The sequence below is a fragment of the Pholis gunnellus genome (assembly GCF_910591455.1).
Source record: "Pholis gunnellus genome assembly, chromosome: 4".
In the NCBI taxonomy this organism is placed as follows: domain Eukaryota; kingdom Metazoa; phylum Chordata; class Actinopteri; order Perciformes; family Pholidae; genus Pholis; species Pholis gunnellus.
Genome location: NC_136530.1, coordinates 237,542 through 253,854, shown reverse-complemented (window position 1 = coordinate 253,854; position 16,313 = coordinate 237,542). Strand labels below are relative to the sequence as shown.

The window sequence follows — 16,313 nt, the reverse complement described above, 5'->3', positions numbered from 1 at the left end:
GGACCACAGATGAAGTTATCAAAATAAAATTATTGTTTAAAAAGATCTGGATCTGTAGTTCTTCTCCTGGCCACTGGGTAGCAGCGTCACGTCGCTGCTGCGTCCGGTCTGCTTGCAGCGAAAAGAGAACAAGAACGCTTGGCGGTGATTGGATCCTGAGAGGGGCGTGCAGCTGTGACGTAACACTGTGATCGAGTAAAGATGGCGGCGGTGACCAGAGGCTCCTTCACAGTGTTCAGACGGCTGGTGAGAGAAACGAAACGTTTTATAAATATTTTCTCTTCGTTTTCGCGTTTGTTTGTTTCTGTTGCTAATGCGGACCGAGTGACGTCATCACTCCGTCACCATGTCAGCTTGTTAGCTTAGCCTGTTAGCTGCTGTCACTTCTACTGGCATGCTAATTGTGATGCTAATAATGCTAACATAATGAAATAAAAACAAAAACACAGCAGCCGCCGCTCAGTGTTATCATATAACTGTTAACATGTGTTTAGCAGGCAGCCTCAGTTAGCTTTAGTTAGCATCCGGGAGTTGAACCAGCGGCAGGGTCACAGAGAGATGGAGTCCGGAGGCTAACAGCTAACAGGAAGCTAGTACTAACACTGTGACCTAGCTGAAGTAAAAGTCTATAAATGAAGTGAAAGTTAAAGTATTGATCGATCAGTAAAATGATCGAACGGAAATAAAAGATTGTTATTGTCATTATTATTTTAATGATGTAATATAATCTTTTTGGAGCTCGTGAAGTTAAACAACTCATAATTCATCTTTAATATCTATTTTATATTAATGTGAAAACATCTCCTTCAAACTACCTGTCTGTCTGTCTGTGAGGACTCTACCTGTCTCTCTGTGAGGACTCTGTCTGCCAGGCGATCTTTGTACCTGTCTGTCTCTCTTCCTGTCAGCTGACTCATCAGTACCGTAGTCGATGTTTCCGGCTGCAGAACTTCAGGTCCGACCGAACCGTTCAGCTTCTGAGCTTCAGATGTGAAACAAACCTCCAGATGTTCAGCAGCAGGACCCTGCACTCCTCCACCGGTAGGTCCAGACCAGCAGGACTCAAAGTCCTGAGACTACCAGGACCCAAAGTCCCAGACCAGTAGGACCCAAAGTCCAGAGACCAGCAGGACTCTGGATCTGATTGGTTCATTATTAGTATCCCTAAGCAGGACCCAAAGTCCCGAAACCAGTAGGACCCAAAGTCTTGACCCAAAACCTTGGTCTGGTTCTCGGGAACTTTATAACCAGTGAACCACTCAGACTTCAGATCTGGTCAATCCAGTTTCAGGAAGTTTCTGGGTGTTGGTTTGTGGCGATGGGGTTCTTCCTGGTTCAGTTCAGAGAATCCAGATAGACAGGTTTCATTACACAGATCCAGACTGAGATAAGGGTTTAAACAATCAGGTCTCTGATCAGAGGAGTCATTCTGTCTGAAGACGTGGTGTCGTTGATTGTGTCGTTGATGATGTCGTTGATGATGTCGTTGATGATGTCGTTGATTGTGTCGTTGATTGTGTCGTTGATTGTGTCGTTGATGATGTCGTTGATGATGTGTGTTTTCTCCTGCAGTGAGTCGAGGACCGATCGTCTCGTTCAAACTGTCCGACATCGGAGAGGGAATCATGGAGGTGACGGTGAAGGAGTGGTGAGTCCTGAGACCGCGTGAGTCCTGAGACCGCGAGACTACTGAGACCACCTTGTCCCTTAATGAATGTGTCTCTCAGGTACGTGAAGGAGGGGGACAAGGTGTCTCAGTTCGACAGTATCTGTGAGGTCCAGAGCGACAAGGCGTCCGTCACCATCACCAGCCGCTACGACGGCGTCATCAAGAAGCTCTACTACGACGTGGACGCCACCGCGTTAGTGGGAAAACCCCTGGTGGACATCGAGACCGAGTCCAGTTCAGGTGAGACATGACACCTGATGTTAGTCTGGAACCAGGTCTTCAGTGTGTCCAGTTTTTCTGGTTCAGACTAAAACTCTGTTGTTGGTCAGAGGTGATCCAGGAGGAGGACGTGGTGGAGACGCCCGCCATGGCTCGAGAAGAACACACCCACCAGGAGATCAAAGGTCACAAGACTCAGGCCACGCCCGCCGTGAGGCGCCTCGCCATGGAGAACAACGTGAGTCTGTGTCCAGTCTGTCTTAAGTCTGTGTCCAGTCTATGTCCAGTCTGTGTCCAGTCTATGTCCAGTCTGTGTCCAGTCTGTCTTAAGTCTGTGTCCAGTCTGTTTCCGGACCGTCCAGGGTTTCCTTGTCACTGTTTTAACTGGTCTGACTCTCAGATTAAGCTCAGTGAGGTGGTGGGGACGGGGAGAGACGGACGGATCCTGAAGGAGGACATCCTGAACTTCCTGGCGAAGCAGACCGGAGCCATCATACCTCCGACCCTGTTCCAGGAGATCCAGACTCCGGCTCCGCCTGCTGCTGCTGCTGCTGCTGGGCCCGTGAGCACTACGGCAGCCATCAAACCTCCATCCACCACACCCAAACCTGTCTTCACCGGGAAGGACGTCACCGAGCCCCTCAAAGGTCAGAGTCTGTTAAGACCAACATGTCACTGGTGTCATCCTGTTTCTACGTGGTCTTCAGTCTCCCAGGGACCCAGTGATGGTCTTCTGTAGATCCAGATTCACTGAGACACAGGACCAGTTGAACTGGTCTCTCGGGTCTAAAGGTGCTCGTATCCTCCAGGTTTCCACAGAGCGATGGTGAAGACGATGACAGCGGCGCTGAAGATCCCTCACTTCGGTTACTGTGATGAAGTGGACTTGAGCCGCCTGGTGTCTCTGAGAGCTGAGCTCAGACCCATCGCTGAAGGTCGGGGGGTCAAACTGAGCTACATGCCCTTCTTCATCAAGGTAACGCCCACCTCACTGCTGATTGGTTAAACGCTTAGTGCCGATGGTAACGCTGCGCTCTCATTGGTTCAGGCTGCCTCCCTCGGCCTCCTCCACTTTCCCATCCTCAACTCCTCATTGGATGAAGGCTGCCAGAACATCACGTACAAGGTTTATATTCAGCTTCTTCTGTTTATTATATTCTATTTAATTCTGTTTCATAGTCACACTGGGTTTTACAAATCTGATCTTATTCTCATAAGAACCACAACACAACCGCACACTAGAAACACAACCGCACACTAGAAACACAACCGCACACTAGAACCACAACCACACACTAGAACCACAACCACACACTAGAACCACAACACAACCACACACTAGAAACACAACACAACCGCACACTAGAAACACAACCGCACACTAGAACCACAACCACACACTAGAACCACAACCACACACTAGAACCACAACACAACCACACACTAGAACCACAACACAACCACACACTAGAAACACAACACAACCGCACACTAGAAACACAACCGCACACTAGAACCACAACCACACACTAGAACCACAACCGCACACTAGAACCACAACACAACCGCACACTAGAACCACAACACAACCGCACACTAGAAACACAACCGCACACTAGAACCACAACCACACACTAGAACCACAACCACACACTAGAACCACAACACAACCACACACTAGAACCACAACCACACACTAGAACCACAACACAACCGCACACTAGAACCACAACACAACCGCACACTAGAACCACAACACAACTGCACACTAGAACCACAACACAACCACACACTAGAACCACAACACAACCGCACACTAGAACCACAACACAACCGCACACTAGAACCACAACACAACCACACACTAGAACCACAACCACACAGTAGAACCACAACACAACCACACACTAGAACCACAACCACACAGTAGAACCACAACACAACCACACACTAGAACCACAACACAACCACACACTAGAACCACAACCACACACTAGAACCACAACACAACCACACACTAGAACCACAACACAACCGCACACTAGAACCACAACACAACCACACACTAGAACCACAACACAACCACACACTAGAACCACAACACAACCACACACCAGAACCACAACACAACCGCACACGAGAACCACGACCGCACACAAGAACCACGACACAACCACACACTAGAACCACAACACAACCGCAGACGAGAACCACGACCGCACACTAGAACCACAACACAACCACACACCAGAACCACAACACAACCACACACTAGAACCACAACCACACACAAGAACCACGACCGCACACTAGAACCACGACCGCACACTAGAACCACAACCACACACTAGAACCACAACACAACCACACACCAGAACCACAACACAATCACACACTAGAACCACAACCGCACACGAGAACCACAACCGCACACTAGAACCACAACACAACCACACTAGAACCACAACACAACCGCACACTGGAACCACAACCACACACTAGAACCACAACACAACCACACACCAGAACCACAACACAATCACACACTAGAACCACAACCGCACACGAGAACCACAACCACACACTAGAACCACAACACATCCACACTAGAACCACAACACAACCGCACACTGGAACCACAACCACACACTAGAACCACAACACAACCACACACCAGAACCACAACACAATCACACACTAGAACCACGACTGCACACTAGAACCACAACCACACACTAGAACCACGACTGCACACTAGAACCACAACCACACACTAGAACCACAACCGCACACTAGAACCACAACACAACCACACACTAGAACCACAACACAACCGCACACGAGAACCACGACCGCACACAAGAACCACGACCGCACACTAGAACCACGACTGCACACTAGAACCACGACTGCACACTAGAACCACAACCACACACTAGAACCACGACTGCACACTAGAACCACAACCACAGTGGGTCAAAGTTTTAAACCCGGCTCCATGTGGTTCTGTTCTGAAGGCGTCTCATAACATCGGCCTGGCGATGGACACCATTCAGGGTCTGCTGGTTCCCAACGTGAAGAACGTTCAGCTGCTCAGTGTGTTCGACATCGCTCAGGAGTTAAACCGTCTGCAGACGCTCGGAACCGCAGGACAGCTGGGAACCAACGAGCTGAGTGGAGGAACCTTCACCCTGTCCAACATCGGATCAGTGAGTTCTACAACCACACACCAGAACTTCAATGTTATATCAGAACCTCAACCACACACCAGAACCTCAACCACACACCAGAACCTCAACGACGCACCAGAACCTCAACGACACACCAGAACCTGAACCGACTTCACACCTTCCTGACTGGAATATGTTTGTTTTTGGTTTGAATCAGATCGGAGGGACGTACGCCAAACCGGTCATCCTTCCTCCTGAAGTCGCCATCGGAGCTCTGGGAAAAATCCAGGTTGGTTCCAGACCACATGAGTCCTCATCAGGGTTGTTGTGATGGGAACAGTGATCTGTATAATAATGTAATATATAATATCAGATATGAACATTTATCAGTGATTTTAACTTGAGTAAGATCGATCAATAAATCTGATAAGAACCAGAGAGGATCTCTTCCTAAAGGAAACATGTGTAGACTCGGTGCATCGTCTTCTTTCTATCCGTCAGGTTCTTCCTCGGTTCGACGGCGGTGGTCAGGTGGTCCGAGCTCACATCATGAACGTCAGCTGGTCGGCGGATCATCGCCTCGTCGACGGAGCCACCATGTCTCGGTTCTCCAACCTGTGGAGGGAGTACCTGGAGAACCCGGCCAGCATGGTGCTGGACCTCAAATAAACAGAGAGGAATATTTCCCATCAGCCCCGGGGAGACCTTCTCTTCGCCTTCGCTTCGCCTTTCTGTTCGAGGCCTTCCCGTTCACTCGCTGTCGTTTCCTTGTTTCCTTTGAGCAAGGCAGCGGGAGAAGGGGTCAGCCTGTCAATCATGTTGTCTCCATGACAACCACTAACACACAGTGGAGGTTAGAGCTACTTAGTCTGTTTCTAATGTTTCAGGAAATCAATTACAAGCCATGACCCGTTCTAAATCATTAACACCGGAGAACCGGAGAACCTTTAGTGTCTCACTGTTCCTGGTTGGTCCTCATTGATCCAGATCCCAGTGTTGTCCCCTAAACATTTGAGTTCTTCTGAAGCTGGAACTGGATCCAGGATCTGGTCTGAGATCAGTTAGAGTGAAACATTGAAAACAGCAGAATGCTCCTTTAAGAACTTTCTCCACGTGTTGTGATGTGACGTTCTCACTAGAACCGGGTTCCTGTTCCTCAAACATCTCAGTCAGTGAATTCATTATGAAGCGAATCATCTCCACCGTAAACTGCTGCTGAAGTTCTGTGTTTTAATCATGTCTAAGGGTGTGTGTATGTAAATGAGGTGGGCGGGGCCAGCAGAGGTCATGTGTCTGTCGGTCATGTGACTCAATGATTTTATTCATCAGGACCAAATATGATTCACGGCTCTGAGCTTTCTGATAAACACGAACTCAGTTAAACTATTGATTCATGAAATGATTCTGGATCAGAACCAGTTTCACATCGTGGTCTCTGTACTGGATCAGAACCAGTTTCACATCGTGGTCTCTGTACTGGATCAGAACCAGTTCTGGTCTCAGGGTCCGGCGGTCCTCTGCTGAGTCTCAGAGTTCATGATGTGAAACTGAAGTTTGTAAATAAGCTGAATTCTTGGTGAAGTCTGGTTCCTGGGCTGGTGTGAAAGCGGTCTATCTGTAGACCTGATCCCCGTTGTGGTCTGAAGACTGTTACAGACCCTGTGAATAATCTGGTGTTGGTTGAATGTTTCTCTTCCTGCTTTGTTTGAGTTTTAACTAAATGTAGAATGTAAAAATAGAAACGTAGCTTTTTGTATTTTTGGGAACGTTTGGTGGAATAAATAAAGTTGAAGTGTACGAACTTAAATAGTTTTGACTTTACTTTGAATATAATCAACTTTATTAAAGAAACATTTACAACATATTAGCTTATTTGTCACAAACTGAGTAGAATTCTGAAGCTTCAAAGTTCACAAAATATCAGTAAATATATATTTGATGTGTAAATGTTTTAGTTACATCTTCAGCTCCTCCTCCAGACGTTACATCTTCAGCTCCTCCTCCAGACGTTACATCTTCAGCTCCTCCTCCAGACGTTACATCTTCAGTTCCTTCAGCTTTAATCTACGCTTTAGCATGTAAACCTGTACGAACTTGGTTGTGGAGATAAAGACTTTTGTTGTGGGAGGACCTCTGGGGCTGAAACAGGGTCAAAGGTTCACTACAACCGGCCTCCCGGAGCCTGAGACCCTGAGAGACTAGAACCACTAGAATACTGATGAAGAGAGGAAACCCTCAGGATCACTGGAGGACAAGCAGCGGGTTCAACACCACCTGCTGCCCCAGACGTATCATATTCATGTCATATTCATGTGTTCATCAGTGTGTAATCAACACTAAGAGCCGCTGTGTTTTCGTGAGCTTAGAATGAGTCCTTCATATCTACAGCTAGTCCTAAAGTCCTCCATGTTACCTGAGGAGGACGATTCAGTAGATTTCTCTCTGCACCCTCATTCTATACACGGCTCCTTTAAAATCATTAATTCCATCAATACATGATGTGATTTATGAGGTTTTAATTTCAATGTTAATCACAACTGATTAAATCTTATGCTGTAGTTTAAAACTTCCTTTATTAACAAAGAACAACATGAACCCAATGACATCAATATAACCTGTAACTTTAAATAAAACGCTGTTAATTATTCAACAGGAAAACATTTCAACAAGTGCAGCGTTTGTGTTTAATTCATGAATCATGAAGTCTGGTGAGGTCTGGATCAGCCCGTCATGTGACCGTGTCATTGGGTCAGAGGTCATGTGACCTGAGGCTAAAATTATCCAGCAGCTCTGAGGTCAGATTTCAGCTGAAGAGACGCAGCATGGAGGACGCTGCTGCTGCGCTCACAAGGTGAGGACGACACGACACAGCAGTGCTGTTTACCACAACAGCTGTGCTCTCTGTGTACTCGTAGTTCACTTATAGTACAACTCTAGTCTCAGTGTAGTACAGTTGTAGTCTTTGTGTAGTACTACAGTGTGACCCCCCCGCTGTGGTCCTCAACCGCCTCCAGAACAGAGCAGCAGGTTCAAGTCAGAAGTTAAAGGATTTATTGTCCTACAAACGCAAAAACAGTTACAAACCAAAGTCCACGATTAATAATCTGTTTCATGAAACACTGATCTGCCTCCTCAGCTCATCAGGTCCTGCTGTGGTCCAGGGTCTCTGACAGTCTATCAGCTCAGTGATTGGCTGAAATCCTCCAGACTCTTTGTGTTCTCATGTTGTCACCACATGTCGTCATGGTGTCTCTGTAAAGTCTCTGCCTCATGACTCTATGACTCTATGACTCTATGACTCTGTGACTCTATGACTCTATGACTCTATGACTCTGTGACTCTATGGCTCTATGACTCTATGGCTCTATGACTCTATGAATCTGTGGCTCTATGACTCTATGGCTCTATGACTCTATGGCTCTATGACTCTATGGCTCTATGGCTCTATGGCTCTATGACTCTATGACTCTATGGCTCTATGACTCTATGACTCTATGGCTCTATGACTCTATGGCTCTATGACTCTATGGCTCTATGACTCTATGACTCTATGGCTCTATGACTATGGCTCTATGGCTCTATGACTCTATGGCTCTGTGACTCTATGAATCTATGGCTCTATGACTCTATGGCTCTATGACTCTATGAATCTATGGCTCTATGACTCTATGGCTCTATGGCTCTATGACTCTATGACTCTATGGCTCTATGGCTCTGACTCTATGGCTCTATGACTCTATGGCTCTATGACTCTATGGCTCTATGACTCTATGACTCTATGGCTCTATGACTCTATGGCTCTATGACTCTATGGCTCTATGGCTCTATGACTCTATGACTCTATGGCTCTATGACTATGGCTCTATGGCTCTATGACTCTATGGCTCTATGACTCTATGACTCTATGGCTCTATGACTCTATGGCTCTGTGACTCTATGAATCTATGGCTCTATGACTCTATGGCTCTATGGCTCTATGACTCTATGAATCTATGGCTCTATGACTCTGTGACTCTATGGCTCTATGACTCTGTGACTCTATGGCTCTATGGCTCTGTGACTCTATGAATCTATGGCTCTATGACTCTATGGCTCTATGGCTCTATGGCTCTATGACTCTATGGCTCTGACTCTATGGCTCTATGACTCTATGAATCTATGGCTCTATGACTCTGTGGCTCTGTGACTCTGTGGCTCTGTGACTCTGTGACTCTGTGACTCTGTGGCTCTGTGACTCTGTGGCTCTGTGGCTCTGTGACTCTGTGGCTCTGTGACTCTGTGACTCTGTGACTCTATGACTCTGTGACTCTGTGGCTCTGTGGCTCTGTGACTCTGTGACTCTGTGACTCTATGACTCTATGACTCTATGACTCTATGGCTCTATGACTCTGTGACTCTATGACTCTGTGACTCTGTGACTCTATGACTCTATGATCTACCTTCAGTTTAATTCATTCAGTATGTTTTCAGACCTCTATGAGTCAACTTAATGCAGACACATAATCTCCTCTATGAGTAAACATATAATACATTCATCAGTAAATATATTGAGACGTTTAACATATGTTGACATGTAATCTCCACCACTAGGGGCATTAATCACACTAACCTTTAATACTAAAGTTACTCACAAAGGCCGCTGTGGCTACAGGGATCAGGCTTTTCCTGAAGCTGGTCCTTCTGGACCTCAGACCTCTGGACCTCAGACCTCAGACCTCTGGACCTCAGACCTCTGGACCTGCTCCTGGAGAGCAGGAGGTGAGCTGCTGGTTCTACTGAGGCTGCAACGGGCTCTGAGGAGCTCTGAGGAGCGTTCAGAGGTTCTGGTGCTGGTCCAAGCTGAGTCTATGGTCCAGTCTGACAATAATACTGACAGAACTACTGTTTACCACAACTGGACTACACAGAGAATACGACTGTGAACGTTGTATTAAATAACAAATGTATTTATATACAATTTCTTGTTTTAATAAATATACTAAATCATGATTTTTCTCGGTTATATAATACTCAGCACTCAGAGGGAGGAAGTGGTCATCCTACCTGTGCACCTGTGCGCTGTGACATCACGCGGCTGACAGGAAGTGGTCATCATGGTGGGCGTGGTGAGCTCGGTGAGCTCCATCAAAGCTCTGTGGGAGACCAGGATCAGGAGGGTCCAGGACGAGGAAGACGAGCAGAAGAGGAAGAAGAGCAGGGGCGGGGCCACCGGCAGGTCCGACGTGTTCAGATGACGCTGGCGGCTCGTTGAGCCAATAGCAGCTCTTTAAGTGTAACATGGCTGCACAGTAGTAGTACTAGTAGTAGTACTAGTAGTAGTAGTACTACTATCTCTGAGTTACAGCATCATAGTGATGAAGAGGAGTGAACACACAACACACACATTGTGATGAAACGTGTTGTTCATGTTCACACACTGAGCACAGAGCAGCACGTTAACACAACAGAGCTCAACACACGACTTTACATTCATTGTTATTGATCAGCTGTACAGCACTATACATAATGAATGACACAAAACATGAATATAATTCTAGAGTTCTGCAGGAACCAGTCAGCATTATTTCACTTCCTGTCCTCTGAGTGTGTAACAGCAGCGTTTAGTTCTCTGATTTAGAAACGGGTCAGTGAACGCCCCTCTGCTGAGCAGAACCTCCAGCAGCTCGAAAGCTTTCTGATGTGGTTTACATGTTGTCTTCTGGTTCAGTCCTGGTCTGTCATGTCTCATGTGGTTCATGTCCTGGTTCAGACTGAGCGTCGGGGTTTGGGAGGACCGGGCGGTTCTGGCTCGGCTGAAACAGAAGCTGCAGACAGAAGACGGACGGCTCATCCTCCGCATCGAGCAGGAGGACTGGAAGGTGAGCTGGACTCTGTGCAGCGTGGACTTGATGTTGTGGGCACATCTTCATTCTTCTCTCCTTCCTCCAGACGTTGCCGGGCTGTCTGGTCCAGCTCAGTCAGGTCCATGAGTGGCAAATCCACCGGACCGGACTGCAGAAGATCCCTCACTTCATCAGCAGATTCCAGAACCTTTTAGTTCTAGATCTGTCCCGCAACGGGGTCTCAGAGATCCCCAAAGAAATCGGTCAGTAAATCCTCCTCTTCAAGACAGAAACACATGACTCCATGCTTACTGGAACACAGATCATTGTAGACCCGTTTCCTGTCCTGTAATCCAGTTCTGTCTCTGTGAACTCCTTTGATCTGGTTCTGGTCTCAGGGAAGCTGACTCAGCTCAGAGAGCTCCTGCTGAGCTACAACAGAATCCAGTTTGTTCCTGAAGAATTGAGCAGCTGTGAGAGTCTGGAGAGACTGGAGCTGACCATGAACCGGGACCTGAACCAGCTACCGGACCAGGTACCATCCACTACCTCATTCAGGTTCCAAAGAACCAGGTCCTTTAGACCTGTACTCATGAACCCGTTATGATCCAGCTGATCTGAAGTCTGTTCTCTGAACCACAGTTCAGGAACCTGACGAAGCTGCAGCACCTGGACTTGTCCATGAACGACTTCACCTGCATGCCGGACTGCGTGGTCGGCCTGCCGGCGCTGCAGTGGCTCGACATGGGAGGAAACGGACTGCAGCACTTACCTGAAGACATACACAGGTGGGGGAAAGAATGATCTGATGCCCCGCCCCCTTCTGCCATCAGCCAATGAACACTGAGGTCCGTTTGTCCTCAGGATGGAGACGCTGCACACGCTGTGGCTGCAGAGGAACCAACTGGAGAAACTTCCAGATAACATCAGCAGGATGAAGAGTCTGGACACGCTGGTCCTCAGCAGCAACAGACTCACAGACATCCCCACACTGATGGAGGACATGTCCAACCTCAGGTCCGTCCTCACACACAGAACCAGATAATATTCGTGTTTGTAGTATTGGAGATGTTTCCTGTTCATCACAGTTAAAACCATCAGTCGTCTCTCAGACTCAGATGTTTCTGTTGAAGCAGGTTTGTGAATTTCCGGGACAACCCTCTGTCTCTGGACGTGAGTCTGTCCTGCAGGAAGACGAAGGCCGAGGACGGCGAGGACGGCGAGGACGACAGAGAGATGTTTGGACGAGAGTTCATGCAGACTTACATCCAGGAGTCCAGAAAGAGAGCGTCGGCTGAGCTCCACTGTTAGCATCAGTCTCTGAGCTGTTCTCTGTGTCTTTATATATCAGAGCTATTATTATATATATATATATATATAATATATATAATATATATAATATATTATTATAGCTATCATCACATGAACACATTCATTAAGCAGACAGGATTCATAGAACCCGAGTTGCATTCGTAACTTTCGTTTTTATTTATTTCTACTGACTGAAACTGACGTTCTTCATGAAGTTATGATATAAATGTTGAAATCAGACTGAACACAAGTGAAAACATTTTAATACAAAATAATCAAACACGTATGTTCATGTTCACGCCAAATAAAAAGACTTTTGTAGAAACTTGAGCTTGTGTGATTTCTGTGTCGTCTGTAGTCAGTCTGTAGTTCATCTATAGTCAGTCTGTCGTCTGTCTGTAGTTCATCTATAGTCTGTCTGTCGTCTGTCTGTAGTTCATCTATAGTCAGTCTGTAGTCTGTCTGTAGTCAGTCTGTCGTCTGTCTGTAGTCAGTCTGTAGTCTGTAGTCAGTCTGTAGTCTCTGTAGTTCGTCTATGCTCAGTCTGTAGCCTGCCTGTCGTCTGTAGTCAGTCTTTATTCAGTCTGTGGTCAGTCTGTAGTCTGTAGTCAGTCTGTAGTCAGTCTGTAGTTCATCTATAGTCTGTCTGTAGTCAGTCTGTAGTTCATCTATAGTCTGTCTGTAGTCAGTCTGTCGTCTGTCTGTAGTCTGTCTGTAGTTCATCTATAGTCAGTCTGTAGTCTGTCTGTAGTCAGTCTGTAGTCTGTAGTCAGTCTGTAGTCTCTGTAGTTCGTCTATGCTCAGTCTGTAGCCTGCCTGTCGTCTGTAGTCAGTCTTTATTCAGTCTGTGGTCGGTCTGTAGTCTGTAGTCTGTCTCTGTGTCTGTTTGATGGGACAGCGGTCAGCAGGACGTTCTCCAGAGTCACCTGACTGTCTACGTAACGAGTCAGTTTGCTGTTGAATCCTTTCGTCTTCAGGAAGTCGAGTCTTCCGCCGTCGATCAGACGTTTACAGAGACGACCGACCTGCTCGCGTTCGTCCGCCAACAGAAACCTGCAGAGAAGAAGAACCAGATTCAGATAAAGAGGTTAAACTTCTGCACCGAGGGGTCAGAGGTCAAATATTTACCCGCTCACAGCGTCCGTCTCCTCCGCCGGGTCGTGCTCTTCCACGTCTCCTCTCTGATTGGTCCCACCCTGAGGTGGACCATCCCGATTGGTTGGTCTGAGTCCACACGTGGCCCAGCTGGACATCCGACAGAACGCTGAGAACTCTGCCGCTCCGAGTCCGTTCTGCAGGAAGAACTGCTGCCCGACGTAATGACGCCACTCACAGCGATGGTGGCAGCACAGAGCCACCACCAGGCCCAGCACCGGACCGGGACCGGAGTCTGGACCGGGACTAGATTCTAGCAGTGCTGCTGCATCAGCTGATTCTGGTTCGGAGGTTTTGAGGCGTTTTCGTGGTGGTTCACCCTCCTCTCTGAGTCCTGGTGTTTCCAACAGACATCTCAGAGCCAGATCTGAGACCAGAGACAGACGAGACCAGCTGAGTTAGCGTTCTTTAAACCAATCAGAGGACAGGACTGCTCTCACCTGTCGCTGCTCCACACAGGTGTTTTCCAACTCCAACCAGCGGAAGCCTCCTCTGTCTGAGCAGCTGCACTTTACCTGAAAACATCAGAGTCAGAAGACTCGAACCAGAACGAAGCTAAACCACCAGAGCCTCCAGATGTTCGTCTCTTACTTAAATCCAGATGTTGAATGTCAACCTGCAGCCTCTCAAACTGAACTCCAGTATCCTGATGTTTCCCATCCACCTGGACCAGAACAGACCAGATCAGACCAGAACAGACCTGATTTACTTCATAAAACATTCTACAGGTATAACGGTTGTATTTGGGGTTAGAACTGGTCTTGGCGCCCTCTGCTGGTCTGTTGGAGCAGTGAGGTTTTTCATGCCTTGAAGCGGGTGCTGCAGCGCTCCACCAGCAGCAGCTGCAGGTCGTCGCAGGTCTGCAGGTGGTCTCGGGTCTTCAGGGCTTCGTGGATCCAGTGAGACAGTTTCCCTCGGCCGGCTCCAAACTCCACGAAGCACCGCCCCCTTCCCAGCAGCCCCAGTGCCTCCAGGTGACCTAAGAGAGAGGACTGGACACACCTGACCGGTGAGAGAAGCTCCGCCTCCTCCATGTGCACCTGTATGAACGTGGAGTCCTGGGTCCTGGTCCTGGCTCAGGACTCAGTTCTTTTTTTGGGTACCTGCTGCTTCAGGTGTTTGTGGGCAGAGTCTCCGTTCTTTGGGTTGTTGAGTTCCTCCTGGAGGACAGGATGAGACAGAACACTGTCCTCCACATCACACTGCAGGCCTACAACAACAACAACACGATGATGTCAGAGCTCTCAGGTAACAACAACACGATGATGTCAGAGCTCTCAGGTAACAACAACACGATGATGTCAGAGCTCTCAGGTAACAACAACACGATGATGTCAGAGCTCTCAGGTAACAACAACACGATGATGTCAGAGCTCTCAGGTAACAACAACACGATGATGTCAGAGCTCTCAGGTAACACCTGCTTCAGGAGGAACTCACCTGTGACGGCTGTCTTCAGTTTGTCCAGCAGAGACTGTAACTCGGTCCGGCTCCTCTCAGACAGACTCACCTGCACCACCGACAGCAAGATTATTAAAATGATTAAGTTTAATATTATTAATATTATTATTGTGACTCCTTCAGCTGAGACGTTACCTGATGGAGCGTCTCTCCGTCAGCTGATCCAGAGTTTATGTTCTCCACATAATAAACCTGCAGATTCACATCAAACACTCACTGAGACCACAGCTACACAGAAAGACACAAAACACACCCTCTGTGATACATATATATACATACATATATATATGTATATATATGTATGTATATATATGTATGTATATATATACATGTAGTAATAATAACTCACAGGCTTCTCCTTCTCTCTGGAGTTACATTTCTTCAGATGCTTCTCTAGTTTGTTTTCACTCACAGTGCTGAAGAGTCAAACAAACAGGAAGTCACTCACAAACAGGAAGTCACAAACAGGAAGTCACTCACAATATAATATAATCGTGTATACTCTATATTACTATACTCACTGTTTAGGGTCCAGAGGACACGGAATCCTCCTGCTGCCTCCTTCCTCCTGAAACAGGAAGTACATGAAGTACAGGAAGTATATGAAGTAGTGGTAGTACGTGTGAGGTTATTGATTAGACATACTGTTGAACCAACAGGATAATAATATATAAATAAAATAATAAATAAACTTTATTAGAAGTGTTTAATAAAGTTTATCTAACAGAAGTTATTGATATTTATAAATAAAGAAGCTTTAACGACCACAAACAGATTATGTAATATTAATATTTATGATAAATATTCTAACAGCTTTACTTATTTTAAATGTAAGTCTTTACAAGAATAAAGAGATATTATGGCGGGAAAATATAAAATTCAGATTCTATCACAACTTTTAACCAAATATTTAAAAAAACAGTTTTGTGGACAGAAGCATAGAAGAAGAAGAAAAAGTGAAGTTTTATTAAACATCAGGTCAGATCAGCTTCACCACGAGGAAGAGGAAGATAACTCTTCATCAAAGCTCCAGGAGGAGGATAACGGAAGTTGTTTTACTTTGAAAAACCTGTTTTTGTCTCTAAACTGTTGAACTAATAAAGTTTAAACTTCAGACTCACTGATCAGCTGTTCTGTTATTACCATGTTGTCTGTGTCCCTGAACTCACCACGTGTCCCTGAACTCACCACGGTCTCTGTTATTACCACGTTATCTATGTCCCTGAACTCACCACGGTCACTTATTACCACGTTGTCTTTGTCCCTGAACTCACCATGGTCGCGTGCTCTCCACAGAACACTTTTCCTCTCGCGACGATCATTTTACAGAAACGTTTCTTTTTCTCCACGAAGAAGCCACATCTGACGTCCGCCATGTTGGATAACGCTCCACGTTGCGTTCATGAACTGAGCCAACTGTTGGAAATACGTAGGAGGAACTGTTGATCCTCCGTATTTATTTAAACAAATTAATATATGAATTGTGTAAACAATTATCAGCATTAT

At 46.7% G+C, this 16,313-nt stretch overlaps 3 protein-coding genes across 4 annotated transcripts; 2 read left to right on the top strand and 1 right to left on the bottom strand.

Moving 5' to 3' along the window:
- Window positions 1-168: 168 nt before the first annotated feature.
- Window positions 169-7,112, top strand: dbt (dihydrolipoamide branched chain transacylase E2). Its single transcript, XM_079157309.1, has 11 exons — window positions 169-246; window positions 909-1,041; window positions 1,573-1,648; window positions 1,728-1,909; window positions 1,999-2,126; window positions 2,289-2,535; window positions 2,698-2,864; window positions 2,937-3,014; window positions 4,906-5,097; window positions 5,276-5,347; window positions 5,560-7,112. The coding sequence occupies exons 1-11, from the start codon at window positions 202-204 to the stop codon at window positions 5,725-5,727; spliced, it is 1,488 nt and encodes a 495-aa protein (XP_079013435.1). The 5' UTR covers window positions 169-201; the 3' UTR covers window positions 5,728-7,112.
- A 746-nt stretch (window positions 7,113-7,858) lies between these two features.
- On the top strand, window positions 7,859-13,021 carry lrrc39 (leucine rich repeat containing 39). 2 transcript variants are annotated; one of them, XM_079158574.1, is made up of 8 exons: window positions 7,859-7,909; window positions 10,073-10,273; window positions 10,766-10,916; window positions 10,987-11,143; window positions 11,279-11,415; window positions 11,523-11,668; window positions 11,745-11,897; window positions 12,017-13,021. In XM_079158574.1, exons 2-8 carry the CDS (start codon window positions 10,152-10,154, stop codon window positions 12,189-12,191), a joined length of 1,041 nt encoding a protein of 346 aa, XP_079014700.1. In that variant the 5' UTR covers window positions 7,859-7,909; window positions 10,073-10,151; the 3' UTR covers window positions 12,192-13,021. The 2 variants fall into 2 exon arrangements, with proteins under 2 accessions (XP_079014700.1, XP_079014701.1); XM_079158575.1 differs by having other exon boundaries at window positions 10,808-10,916; window positions 12,017-12,462.
- Window positions 12,342-16,193, bottom strand: trmt13 (tRNA methyltransferase 13 homolog). Its single transcript, XM_079158573.1, has 11 exons — window positions 16,082-16,193; window positions 15,329-15,375; window positions 15,157-15,223; window positions 14,943-14,999; window positions 14,787-14,856; window positions 14,450-14,556; window positions 14,153-14,338; window positions 13,938-14,010; window positions 13,787-13,861; window positions 13,320-13,713; window positions 12,342-13,244 (listed from the first exon to the last, which is right to left on the bottom strand). The coding sequence occupies exons 1-11, from the start codon at window positions 16,181-16,183 to the stop codon at window positions 13,028-13,030; spliced, it is 1,395 nt and encodes a 464-aa protein (XP_079014699.1). The 5' UTR covers window positions 16,184-16,193; the 3' UTR covers window positions 12,342-13,027.
- Window positions 16,194-16,313: the final 120 nt, after the last annotated feature.

Coding starts and splice junctions, on each gene's coding strand:
- dbt (XM_079157309.1), top strand. CDS start 202: ATGGCGGCGGTGACCAGAGGCTCCTTCACAGTGTTCAGACGGCTG. Junction 3,015..4,905: donor GCCAGAACATCACGTACAAG/GTTTATATTCAG, acceptor TCTGTTCTGAAG/GCGTCTCATAACATCGGCCT. Junction 5,348..5,559: donor GAGCTCTGGGAAAAATCCAG/GTTGGTTCCAGA, acceptor TCTATCCGTCAG/GTTCTTCCTCGGTTCGACGG.
- lrrc39 (XM_079158574.1), top strand. CDS start 10,152: ATGGTGGGCGTGGTGAGCTCGGTGAGCTCCATCAAAGCTCTGTGGGAG. Junction 10,917..10,986: donor TCGAGCAGGAGGACTGGAAG/GTGAGCTGGACT, acceptor TCCTTCCTCCAG/ACGTTGCCGGGCTGTCTGGT. Junction 11,898..12,016: donor GAGGACATGTCCAACCTCAG/GTCCGTCCTCAC, acceptor CTGTTGAAGCAG/GTTTGTGAATTTCCGGGACA.
- trmt13 (XM_079158573.1), bottom strand. CDS start 16,183: ATGGCGGACGTCAGATGTGGCTTCTTCGTGGAGAAAAAGAAACGTTTC. Junction 14,557..14,786: donor ACTGAAGACAGCCGTCACAG/GTGAGTTCCTCC, acceptor TTGTTGTTGTAG/GCCTGCAGTGTGATGTGGAG. Junction 13,714..13,786: donor CCTGTGTGGAGCAGCGACAG/GTGAGAGCAGTC, acceptor CTCTGGTCTCAG/ATCTGGCTCTGAGATGTCTG.